A 13,043-nucleotide genomic window follows, 5' to 3' on the forward strand; every position below is an offset into this window, starting at 1 on the left:
ATGGCAGGAAAGACTACTGGGGTCAAACAACCCCAGCAAAGTGTTCATCCAGCCTCCTCTTAAAGATGCCCAAGGTAGGAGCCAGCACCACTTCTCTTGGAAGTTGGTTCTAGATCCTAGCTGCCCTGACAGTGACATAGCGCCTCCTGATGTTTAGTCTGAATCTACCCTCTGCCAGCTTGTGACCATTATTTCTTGTCACCTCTGGAAGTGCTTGGGGGAACAGGGACTCTCCCAATGCCTGCTGGTCCCCTCTGACTAGTTTGTAAATGGCCACTAGATCCCCCCTCAGCCTTCTCTTGTGGAGGCTGAACAGGTTCAGGTCCCTTAGCCTCTCCTCGTAGGGCCTGCCCTGCTGACCCCTGATCATGCGAGTGGCCCTCCTCTGGACCCTCTCGACGTTGTCCACATGCCTCCTGAAGTGTGGCACCCAGACCTGGATGCAGTACTCCAACTGCGGCCTGACCAGTGCCGCATAGAGGGGGAGGATCACCTTGGACCTGCTTGAGATGCATCTGTGGATGCATGACAAGGTGTGGTTGGCCTTCCTGACCGCGTCCCCACACTGTCGGCCCATGTTCATTTTGGCATCAATAATGACTCCAAGGTCCTTTTCTGCCTCTGCACTGTTGAGAAGGGAGTTCCCCAGCCTGTAGGTATGCTGCTGATTCTTCCTCCCCAGGTGCAGCACCTTGCACTTGTCAGTGTTGTAACCCATCCTGTTCTCATCCGCCCACCTCTGTAACCTGCCTAGGTCCAATTGCAGCCTATTCCTCCCTTCTAGCGTGCCCACATTCCCCCACATCTTAGTGTTATCTGCGAATTTGAACAGGGTGCTTTTCACCCCCTCGTCCAAGTTGCTGATGAAGATGTTGAACAGCGCGGGTCCGAGGACCTAGCCCTGGGGGACCCCACTGCTCACATCCCTCCAGGTCGAATAAGACCCGTCCACCACCACTCTGAGTGCGGCTCTCCAGCCTACTAGTGACCTATTTGACTGTGTAGGTGTGGACACCACAGTTCCCTAGTTTTTTAATGAGAATGGGGTGAGAGACAGTGTTGAAGGCCTTCCTAAAGTCCAGAAAGACCACGTCCACTGTTACCCCTGTGTCTAAAGATTTTGTGACCTGGTCATAGAAGGCCACCAGGTTGGTCTGACAGGACCTGCCTCGAATGAGCCCATGCTGGTTGCCCCTAAGCATAATCTCCCCTGCTGCCCTCGCGGACATGCGCCAGGATAATTCTCTCAAAAAGCTTACCCAGGACAGAGGTAAGACTAACAAGTCTATAGTTTCTTGGGTCTTCCTTCCTCCCTTTTTTGAAAATGGGAACCACATTGGCCCTTTTCCAGTCCTCTGGCACCACACCAGAGCACCATGAGCACTTGTAAAGCCATGCCAGGGGTCCTGCAATAACCTCTGCTAATTCCCTCAGCACTCGGTGGTGGAGATCGTCAGGACCAGCTGATTTAAATACATCCAGTCCCTCCAGAAGTTCACTGACTAGGTCCTCACTGACCCTGGGCCTGGGTGCACCTCCCCTGGGGCCTATGGGGGTCCTGGTGGGAGAGGTGACCCAATCCCTGCTTAGAAAAATGGAGGCAAAGAAATTGTTAAATAGGTTAGCTTTGTTGTCTGGTGCAATGACCAAATTTCCTAGCACATCTTGCAGTGACCCCACATTCCCCGGTACCTTCTTTTTACCCCGTATGTATTTAAAAAAGGACTTCTGGTTGTCCTTGATCCGGGTATCTTCTGTTGGGGATAGGACCTGGACTGTTACCATGAGGTAATGTTGCAGATGTCAGGGATGCAATCTATCACAGTATACCAGGTCCATTGGTGCTGCATGGATGTTGCATTTTGTCTCAAACCTAAATCCCACACATCTGAATGCTACTGCATGTTGAGGATGATTGATATGAACAGAGGCATTGCAAACTTTTTCAGTGCCGTGGGGGGGGGGGGGAGGATGGGGTGAATTATAAAGACTCCTGGAAAGTGGAGTAGGGTAGGTAGGGAGGGGGAGAGGCTTCCTGGGCTCTTCACTTGAGCAGCAGGTTGTACTGCTGCTGCTTTAATAGCACAGGCTGAGCTGTTGTTGCTGAGGGAGATCCCAGGGGCCCATTTCTCCACACAGGAAAATCTGGTTTTCCCTGCTTACAGAAACATGCCCTAAGATTCCTCAGGGCATTTCTTTGTAGGAGGAGAAAGCCAGTGAGGTGTGCCCAGAGGTTGAGGGGCCCAATCCAGAGAACTTCCAGAATGTACAGAATCAGGCGCCTCAAATCTCTGGAGCACCAGATGGAGAGTGTAGGCAGCTCTGGAGTGCCCAGGCTTTTATGCCACAGAGCAGATAGATGCCAGCTGCTAAATAGCAGGAAAAATTAATATCACCTTTGTCACAGCCACAAATTTTGGGCACATGTGGCATAACAAGGGGCATGGACATCTGTTTGCTTGGCCTTTATGCTGTCATGGAAATTTTTATAGTGGCACAAAGGCAATAAAATATGACTTCTGTTTCCACCCAGTCTCTGATGATAATGGCAATACCAGAATGGCTTGTCCTGCAGCTTGCAGGAGAGGATTCCAGCTAAATCACAAAACATCCAAATGAAATATTCTTCCAAAGTTTCCTTGCTCTGAGACAGGCCCCAAGATACAACATCTGGACCACTGAAACAAGTATTGCAGGTAGTGGAGACAACGGGTACACAACATAGTAGTACCCTTGGACATGTCCTGATGAGCATGCATTTCCTGTGGGACAAATAGCAATGGCAAATAGTAATGTACATATTTGTGCTGGTGCTATTTGTTCCTGGGCATGCCCCTGCCTGCACACTCATGGCAAGGTGACCTGGGTGGGGTAGGGAAGGCTGGGTACAGCACCTGTGCTGGCCCTAGCAGCCTTACCTGGGGTCCTGGGGGCCTCCCAGGGCAGCAGCCGCACTGAGGTCGCCACTTGGAGCCTGGCTAGCAGCCAGAGCATGGTTCTAATGGCCAGGCTCCCTTTCTCATAGCGCACACTGCTGCTACGTGCACCATACCACTTTTTTCAGCGGCTTTTTTCACATTTTTTTTACACCAGGATCTCCCGATTTTCCAGCGTCAACAAAATCTCAGCACTGCAAATTAGCAGCGTGGCAAATGGGTGCATGTGCATCACACACAGTTTGCAGTGCCTCAAACTTTGTGTGCGCTCATCAGGACACACCCCTGGGATCAAATACTGGTTCTACCAAAGCTTAATAGATTTCAGTAAGATAAGGATTTGACCTGAACTACCTGTGTCTAATTAATAGTCTGGAGTTTAAGAAACCTAAACTGTAGCTTGAGCATACATGGCAACATGTGAAATTGCCTCTGTTTTGCCTTTCTCTTTTTTTTAATTGCATATATCTATATATTTATATCTATATATCTATAGATACACACACATTTAACTGCATATATATTACACAATGTGTGTGTGTATTGCAAAATATTTATTAGACTAGCGAATTGCCCATCAAGAATGACAGGGATGGAGCACTACCATAATGGCAGGCCAGCGCTATGCCGCCACTGCCACCACAAAACAGGGCTGAGTGGGGGGTGGGCGGAGGGGGGGGGGGGGGATGGGGACAGCAAGGCCCCTCCATCATGGCAGCGCTCCGCCATCCCACTCTGCCCCCACCATCCCCTCCACCGCCACCCTGTGCCACCCTCACCCCTCTGCTCCATCCCCACTGTCATTCTTGATGGGCAATTTGCCCCCGTGCGCAGCACTGGCTAGAGCCACACCTCCGAAGAGCATTACAGACAGACAGACACAAACAGATGGACTAAGCCCTGTATATATAGAATATATATGCTGTTTGACCAACATTCAGAAAACTCTCTTATCACTTTACTTCTGCTATCTCAAATCATTTGACAAACAAGCTTCAGAACATCTTTAAGAGGTTGAAATTATACACATTTCAGAGCTGGGAAAACCAAGACACTGAAAGGTTGCAACGTCGCTAAGGATACTGCATCTACTCAATAGTTGAGCCAGTAATAGTGACATCCAGCCCCCTTCTCTAATCAGGTGCTTTCTGCTCCTCCTCATGTTCATGAGTAGCTGAATCATTTCTCTGACATGCATCACTTGTAGTATCATTTATAAAGAGGTTCTGTGTAACCTCAGGTGTCCTTGTGTGCTGAGAAGTGTAGGCAGAAGATGTCTGAATAAAAAGTTTTCGCGCAGCTTTACATCAGACTTCCTTGCCTACTCTGGTTTTAAAAAATACAACATGATTTACATGTTTCTTTCCTATTTTATATTGCAGTTTATTATAATCACAACCTTTGCTTTAAGAGGTGATATTTTTAAATAAAAAGTGTGCCCACCGTCAAATTTAGATTTGCAATTTTATTTATATTTCAAATTCTATGAATATTGTCATGAAACAGGAATTTGGTAAGTGTCCTCATTTTTGTGTGCTTTCTACCATATAGCACATGGGCTGGGCAATGACCCATGCTTTGAAGGGTTACTCACTCAGAATCAAAATAAAATAGGTTTTATTTTTCTCATTGCCAGACATGCTTGTTACCTTCTAGTAATCTCATCAGAGAGGTAATTTGGATGAGTCTGTGCAAGTGGGAGAATTTCAGTATCATGCCTAACACTCTTCTGTTTCTTTATGCAAAGAAGTGGATTGCACCTTCTTGAGAGATGCTGAGCTAGATGTATACACACAATGAAGAGAAGATAATTTCCATTTTCTAAGTAAATTTAATCATATATGCAATTTAATATATCATGCCAGATTCTACAACCACTACTCATGTAGAATAGGCTATTATGCTATAGTTAGAAAGTACATACATTACAGGAGTACTTAACATCCCAAATCTGGATTAGTGCTCATTGTGCAAGGTGCTGAACAAACACAGAAGCAGATATTGTCCCTAACCCAAAGTCCTTCTGATGTAAGGCATTAATTCTGTAAGGTGAACTGTGTCTAGACATAGACTTATGGGGGACTCCATACCTTCACAGGGGTTTGGCTTTGGTCAGAGTTGAGTCATATACAAATGGCTGGGGAGAGCCACAAATGATACATACTGTGGACAATCATAACTTTTAACCACATTAAAAGGGGAGGCTGAACTGCTTGGGAGTGCACATCAGCACTTATGATGTATTGTTAAACCTGCATGCTCCTGCAGCAATCCAAGGTAGCTAAATTGCTGTAAACTTAATCCTGAATAAACCAGGATTCAAGTTGCAGTGGTTAAACTTGTATCTGTACAGGAGGGTGCAGATATGACAGTTACACAGTAATAGCTTTATATCCCTATCATTTGATATAGATACAATTGTTACATGTGTCTGTACAGGGAATCCTCAATTGCTATAGGGAAGTCCAACTTGCAAGGGAGCTTGTGCTCAATGGGTATCTTGGCAGATGGTTAAATGCAAATAGTTCTTGAATAATTTCAAACAGGAAGAGCTTCTCTTTCCTTTATATAGCTGGGCTTCTTGAACAGTGAATAGGCACATTAATCAGCAAGGCATCTGAAGCAGATCTTGCAACGTAACCAGAATCAATGCTGCACACTTAGAATTGAATATTTGTGGCTTTTGCTTAGGGCCTTTGCACTTACAGCCCTCTCTCGTATGCTAAAAAGAAAGCCCATGGAAACTGCAGAGACACCATTGATGGGTTTAGCATGCACATTTTCACTATTTTCCTTAGCATCTATCTAACATTTAGCACCTCATAAGTTAAAGCCGCTATGACCAAAAAAAAGCACTTCAAAGACAGGAAACAATCATTGTTTGCCCCTTGTACTGCAAAAAATGTGATTACTTAGATGTTAACAAGTGTTTGGATTTTTTTTTTAGTCAGGTTGAAGCTTGTAGCTGTAACGCTGAAACGTATGAGGCAGAGATTGTTTTTCCTATTAAAACTCCTTTTTGAGAACATCTGGGATATGCACTTTGAATTACCGCTACAAAGCAATTCACTTCCCCTGCAAGCTGCGGCAGCCCCAGGGAGCACGAGGTAGACGTGGCTGCACCCCTTGCAATGCTGCTGAATTGTTGGGCTGGCTGACCGGGCAAAAGCAAGTCAGGGGCTTGCAGCTCAGTGATCTCTGCAGACGGTGTGTGCAGAAAAAGAAACCTCCTCCCATCTAAATGAGGGGCACGCAAAGCTGGACTGCAAATTAAAAAGACAAATAGGCCTGTTTTTATTCTCTTAGGAAAAGGAAAACAGAAATCTGTTTTCTATTGATAATTGTCAAGTCAGCGTGTGCATGACTGCCAACCATGCCACGGTGTCGTCAGTGGAGTCCGGCCACGGAGCGCGTTTTGCCACAGCCAAGTCTGGGGTGCTGCGAAGGCCCCGGCGCTGCAGGTCACCCCGGCCCGGCCCGGCCCGGCCGGCTGCGGCTCGGGGGGAGTGACTCGGCGGCAGTGCCGACCCGTGCCGGCTCCAGGCCGTGCTCTTCGGAGCGTGCTCCCCTTCACCCCGCGCTCCCCGCGGCCGCCGCCTTCCCGCCCCGCGCAGGTCCGTGCCCGTAGCCCCACGCGTGTGCACACGTGCCCGCGGGCGGCGGAGGGGGCGCCGTGCTCCCCGTGCACCTGCCCGTGCCCCCGTGGGCAGCCCCCCACACACGTGCGTGCCCGGGGGCGGCGCCTGGGCGGGGCTGCGGCAGAGCCCCGCGGCCGTGCGTGTGCGTGCGTGTGAGTGCGTGTGCGCCTGTGTGTGCGCGGGCGGCACCTCCCCTCCCGCCGCCCCCCCGATCCCGGCCCCGGCGCGCAGGGCGCGGGGACATGGCAGGGCCCCGCCGGCCGCCCCGGCCCCAGCCCCGGCCCCGCAGCTAGCGCCCGGCACCATGCGCCTGCGGGGGCCCCGGCGCCGCCCCGCGCCCGCCGCCGCCGCCGCCTGACCGCGCCCCGCTCCGCCCCGAGCAGGACCATGAGGTGAGCACGGCGCGGCGCGGCGCGGGCCCCTGCAGCCCCGCCAGGGGGGACGTGGGCGGAGGATCCAGCTGGTGCCCGGTGTGGGACAGGCCCCGCTCGTCCGCCAGGGCCCGGGCGGGGCGCGGCCCCCGGGACGCCGCGCCCTTACTGCGCGGTCGCGCCTGAATCGCGCCATCCCTGTGGACTGGCCATACGTGCAAACCGGCCCGGCAGGATTCGCCCCTGAATCGCGCTCTGGCCACACCCGCGATGTTGTTAAAAACGACTCTCCTGCTATAAATGGAGCCGACCGGCTGTGAAGTTAGTGCTTGGGGATGTGTGACGACTCTGGCGCTGGTTTCTGTCTGGCTTTTTTTTCAAGGCAAGGCAGGACCCTGAGGGTGGCGATGTAGCTGTTTTGGTCGGCAAGGTTTTCTTTGGGTGACCTCTTTTATTGGGCCAGCTGTGCAGTTGGGTAAAGTTAGACACAGTTGAAGACTCAAACCACCTCAGAAGTAGGACCACCTTCCAGCCTTAACATCTATGAAATCTGTGAAGTAGATTTTTTTTAGGATAATGTCTTTTAATGGACCAGCTGGATGGGTGGGATAGAGTTAGGCTTGAAGAAGGCAAACCTCATCCTTCAAGCATCTCTAACTCGTGCATCCAGCTAAGATATAATTTTCCTAAGAAATCTGCTGCTGACCTGGTTTGAGTGGCAGGCGCCAAACTTCTCCCATTTTACTGCCCCTGTGGGGGAAGCTGCAGGTGAGACTGTCAGATTTTTGCCTTTCCTAAACAGCAGTTTCTTCTGCCTAAACAGCCCCCAGATCATCCCTGACCCTCCCAAGTCCCTGATCTAACAGTGGGAGCAGCTCAGACTTGCAGGGGTGTCAAGGCCAGGTCAGATGGCCAGAGCAGCGGGCACTGATTTCTTACAAACCTGCGTTGCAAGGGAGGGCTGCTCTGCCTCCGGCAGGCAGGGGTTCAGTTTTGTTGTAGACATCTCCCAGGGGCGTGGGTAATACTGTATTCCTGGTCCACTGTCTTGTACAGTTGATTCCTCCCTCTTTTGTTATCTGTACTTCAGTAAAACCACTTGGTAGGCCTCAGATTTGGTAATCTTAATCCAAGGCTATAATCTCCTCCCCCACATTGCCAGTGAATTGCAAGATTCGTATTGCTCATAGATAGCCCTCTAGTGCAGGGGATCCCAAAGGTTTTTTCTGACATGGCCCGGCAAACCGCTGCCTGAACGTGGCCGCGACCCGACAAACCGCGGCCCAGCAGTCACAGCCGACCACGGCCAGAATTTCTGGCCAGAAGATGGGTAAGAATACTCCCACGCCCTGCGCGGGGGGGTGGGTCAAATCCTGCGCTGCCGCGGGCCTTGCAAAAAGAGCCGCAGCCTCTCCTCTCGGCTCTGGGGGGGGGCCACTGTTTGCCAGTCTGCCGCCACTTCCCATCTGGCAGCCGACCCATCTTGGCCCAGGGATTGAGAACCCCTGCTCTAGTGGAATTTTAAGAATTTTGGGCTAGATCCAAAACTGCCATCAAGCCCTGTAGAAAGCACCTAAAGGACGTGGGCATCTTGGTTTTTGGTGCTGCAATTCCCCAGGCACCTAAGGTTCTGCTTCTGGGCATGCTCAGTAGTGACTCGGTCATCAGAGTGCCGAGGAGCTTGGCATGCAAGGCCTGTTGGCATCCACAACCCAGACATTATCATTATCATACACATGGTAACCATGCTCAGAGCATGTGTAATAGCAGCCGTCACAAAAAATGAAAGTGTTGGTGCCACTCCCCAACTTTTTCTAGTAGGTCAGTGGTTGGGACCCTCACTCTAGGTGTGGGAGACTTGGGTTTGTTCTCTCAAGAGAGTCCTGCAAGCACCAAGATACAAGCCAAGCTGAGAAGGGGGAAGGCTTACTTGCTCCTGCTGAAGCTGTTCACTTTGCATGAAATACTTGCATGTTCACTGTATGAGAGAGAAATAGAGTGAGGGAACATAACTTTGTAGCTTAGTGGTTAGGTCATTGTCTAGGTAGAGTCCAGACCACAATTTTGGGGAAAGCTTACTGTAAAATCTTAAACAATAATTGAAGCAGAGCTTGGAAACAAAGTCTTCTCTTACAGAGGAGGCTGGCTGACCTCTGGGCTGCAGTGTCAGGACTGCTCTGTCCTGCTGACTGACTTTCTTCTGTGCAGCATGGAACAGATTCAAGAGGAGGGGATGAGAGCACCATACCTGACTCAAGACTAGCCTTGAGCCTTGTGGTCAGGCTACTTATGTGAGGCAGATGTGGGTTTTTATTTGAAGAAATATCTTAGAGGCCTATCTCCAGGATATGGTTTAGGGCTGTGAATACCGAAGCCTGTTAAGAGCTTAAGATGCACTTTGTTCTCATCATTTCCTGTTTGCTACCTTTGCTGGGCTGTTGTGAATCCCATTCAGAGGCATCTGACTTTCCCTGTAAATTGTGTAAGATTTCAGCACAGGGGTCAAGCAGCTAATAGTTAGGTTTTGTGAGTGCTGTGGTGTCTATGTTAGACCATTCACCCTTCTCTCCTTCCTCATCAAGCACTCAGTCCATGGAGGTATATGTCATGCTTAAAAGTCTGTTTTGACAACTATGTTTTTTCTTCCCCCTTTGGGATTGAAATTGGTTTCATCTTCATGGGTAATTTGATTTCCTGTTTTTAAAGCTGTCCATTACTGGCTGTCTCCCTTGCATACAATCTGACTGTAATACATATTGGAGAGTAGCCCAGTGTCAGGATTAAGAGATAGTCAGTAGAGTACTTGTGAACACGTGTATGTCTCTCACTCGATTTTTAACCCCTGGGAAGGGAAAGAAAACCCACTTGGAACGTTTTTAGTACAAAATTCCTTTAGTTACTTGTAGAGTGTGTCACCCTAAGGCAGCAGTTCTGAACCTTTTTCAGTCACCGTACCCCTTGGTCTCAGAGTGAGACTTCACATACCCCGTTTCAATGGGAAATTAATGTTTTAGGCCCTTGGACCTGTGTTAGACAATGTATGAAATATATCTCACGTACCGTACCCCCTGATGAGGCTTCACATACCCCCTGGGGGTAGATGTACCCCCGGTTCAGAACCGCTGCCCTAAGGGATCCTGGCAGAATCTGCAGTTGTTTAATAAAAATCCTGTTAAAACGTTTTCTATGTGCGTGTTTTATTTATATTGTTGAGTGGATTTCAGGGCTTTCCTTTATGCAGTTCCTGAAGTGGCAAGCTTATCATTTTGAAGTAAAAATTTGCCTTTATATTTTGTTAATTCTTGTGTGTCCTCAGTCCTCAACCCAAAGGTAATAACTAGGACCTTAACGTGTGAGTAATTACCCTACCACATGGTGTGGATACCTTATTATAATTAGTTTTGTCACTGATGAATGTCCTTTGAGATCCTCCAATGAAATATGGTATTTAATTGGAAATTATTGTCTTAATTAGCATTTAAACATGCAGAAATATTAGCTCTATTATATACCAAATATTGCACGTTATTACGTTATTAAGTAGCATATTTTATTTATTCTTTCAAGCTATGTATACTCATTACGGAAACATCCCTGAAAAAATAATGTAAGCAAGCATAATCTTTTAATCTTCTGGCAGTTTTTGTGTACTTTCCAAACTATTTCTTAATCTTTAAATTGGTTCCTAAAATATCTACATAGCAGGGACATCTATAATAGCATACAAGCCAACTTTCTGGCTGGGCCCGTGAAATGGTTTTTTACCTTTATTTCTTCAGGTAGCTAATTCATGCTGCTCTACACAAGGCTGTTGAAGATTTTGTATAGAGCTAGCTTGACTTGTTTATGTAAAACAATGATTTTCAACCGGACTGCCATCGCTCCCTGCGGTGCCTTGAGATCCTTTCAAGGGTGTTGCAGGATGCCCTGCAATGTAAGCCCTGATAGGTATGTAAACATGATTCACAATATAAACCCAGAGTTTTCATGTACAAATCCATAGTGTTAAAACAGTCTGACATGTTGTGACCTGAGTTTTTTTGTGACAGAAGAATTACTTTATTTTTTTTTGCTAATTAAAAAAAAAAGAGTGAAAACTAAGAGCTGGCACTTTCCAAGGGGTGCATCAAATCTAAAAAAGTTTAGGTCTACTGATCTAAAAAAGTATGCACAACATAGTTATTACTCCTTCTAGCAGTGATAGGTGATTAATCAAAGAAACTACCAAAGGAGGTGGTAGATTTTCTGTTTCTCTGTCTTCAAATCAAACCTGAATTCCTTTTCGGAAGATATGCTTTAGTTAAACACAAGTTATGGGTTAAATACAAAGGTATCTGGGTGAAATTCAAAGATCTGTATTATAAAGGAGGCCAGACTAGATGGTTTAAATGGCACTTCTGACCTTAAAAACGATGCATCTTTCCAGCCATCTGTTACAAAAGCAAAGTGTACTTATGCTGAGGTCTGTGCCTAGCTACCGACTTAAAAAACTAAACAAAATGAAACAGAAAGATGCCATACCTTTGTACAACTCTAATTAGAAGGGAAGAAACAACTTCTGTACCTTGGGAAAAATAGAACTGAATACATGCACAGTAAATGTATAGTCATACTGTAATGGGTGTGCACGCTAAACTTTCTGATCAAGCTGTTTTAATTTTTCACAAAAGAAGAGCTTTTACATTTGTTCCAGCAAACCCAGCTTGTTAAGCAAGTAATTGCCCTCTATATTTTCTTACTCACTAAAGAGTTCATGAGATGAGCTTGGAGTATATAACTTTGCCACCACCTTTAGTTTTATGGAAAAAGAACTGAGGCTGTATATATGCAGCTTACTATTAATACTTTTCTGTTTGCCTGCATGACAAAATGAATTTTAATCACAGGAAGGGAGAATGTGCTGCTTTTTTTGCATGTTCTAGTTTTTAACAAAGAAATCACCATCCCCAATGTAACGTTAAAGCTGTCTTCTACAGCAGCTACTACATTATTCAGAGGAAGATGAAATACACCTTGAAATGGGTTATTGAAGAACAACCTGTTGGTAGGGAATCATCTTCTAACCATGTCAGTACCTGACTTAAGCCATGAAGCATGAAAATTGCACATTTTTCTAGTTACGTTGATGATGAAGCTAGTGTTGCCACAACCGTAAGTTGGAAGCAGGAAGGCCAGAAAGTGGGCAACAGGTAGAATGGTCAATATCAAAAAGACCTTGGGCTCACGAAGGAGGGCCATAAGGGCATTCATAGGTGATGTGGTTGGCTGTCTGAGCTTGAGCATCACAGTTGCAGCCAGCATTGTTGGAGAGGCCCCAAGAATGCATGCTTGCCTTAGACCATCCAACGCCTGTTGAGACGGTTAAGAGCAATCCAGGCCCTGTGGGGCAGCTGCCATCCTGAGGGGTGGAAGCTGGTGCTGGGAATTAAGTTCTTCAGCCACAGTCCTTGTGCAACATAGTTCCTGCTCCACTGATGGGAGGTCTATGCTACAGGTGACATGCCATCTGCAGATTTGATAAGCTTATTCGCCTGAGTGGAGAATGGGTTCTGAGACTTCAGGCAGTAGTTAGTTTTCTGGCTTGCGGCTACTAGGCCAGAGTGCAGAGAATGGTCTGGATCTTGGGCTTTGAGGCCTAGGGCCAGGGTAGGAGCTTGTCTCCAGATGGAGTGGGGGATGGGAATGCCTGAAAGGACTGGTAAGCAGTCAGCTGGGGTTGTCATAAGGCATCTGGTAATGGTCCTTACGACACTGGAATCCACTAAATTGGTGTGCGCACTCTGGCCCCATACTGGTGCACAGTACTCAGCAGGAATATACGCAAATGAAAAAGTGGAGGTGCATAGTGTTTGGAAACTTGCACCCAGGTGATGCCAGCAAGTCGACTGATAAGAGCTGCTCTGCTGTTAACCTCACTGTAGACCCCTTCCAGATGCTAGCGGTAGATAAGGGTCTGGTCCAGCTTGACTCCTAAATAAGTAACAGTGTAACAATGTCCGACTGTCTGGTCACCAATCTTGATTTTTATTTCTTTATTTCTTTTATTTATTTCCCATCATTTGGATTTTTTTCCCCCCACAACTCTAATTATTGATGTC

At 47.5% G+C, this 13,043-nt stretch overlaps 1 protein-coding gene across 1 annotated transcript in view; it reads left to right on the forward strand.

The window, feature by feature from the left end:
• The first annotated feature begins 6,767 nt into the window (after positions 1-6,767).
• The window catches only part of EVL (Enah/Vasp-like), a 246,294-nt gene continuing 240,018 nt past the window's right edge, over positions 6,768-13,043 (forward strand). The window contains exon 1 of the mRNA XM_059723218.1: positions 6,768-6,966. Coding sequence (XP_059579201.1) covers positions 6,962-6,966 — 5 coding nt within the window. The 5' untranslated portion in view covers positions 6,768-6,961. The remainder of the gene's footprint in view (positions 6,967-13,043) is intronic.

The sequence above is a fragment of the Alligator mississippiensis genome, chromosome 2 (genome assembly GCF_030867095.1).
Source record: "Alligator mississippiensis isolate rAllMis1 chromosome 2, rAllMis1, whole genome shotgun sequence".
Taxonomy (NCBI): Eukaryota; Metazoa; Chordata; order Crocodylia; family Alligatoridae; genus Alligator; species Alligator mississippiensis.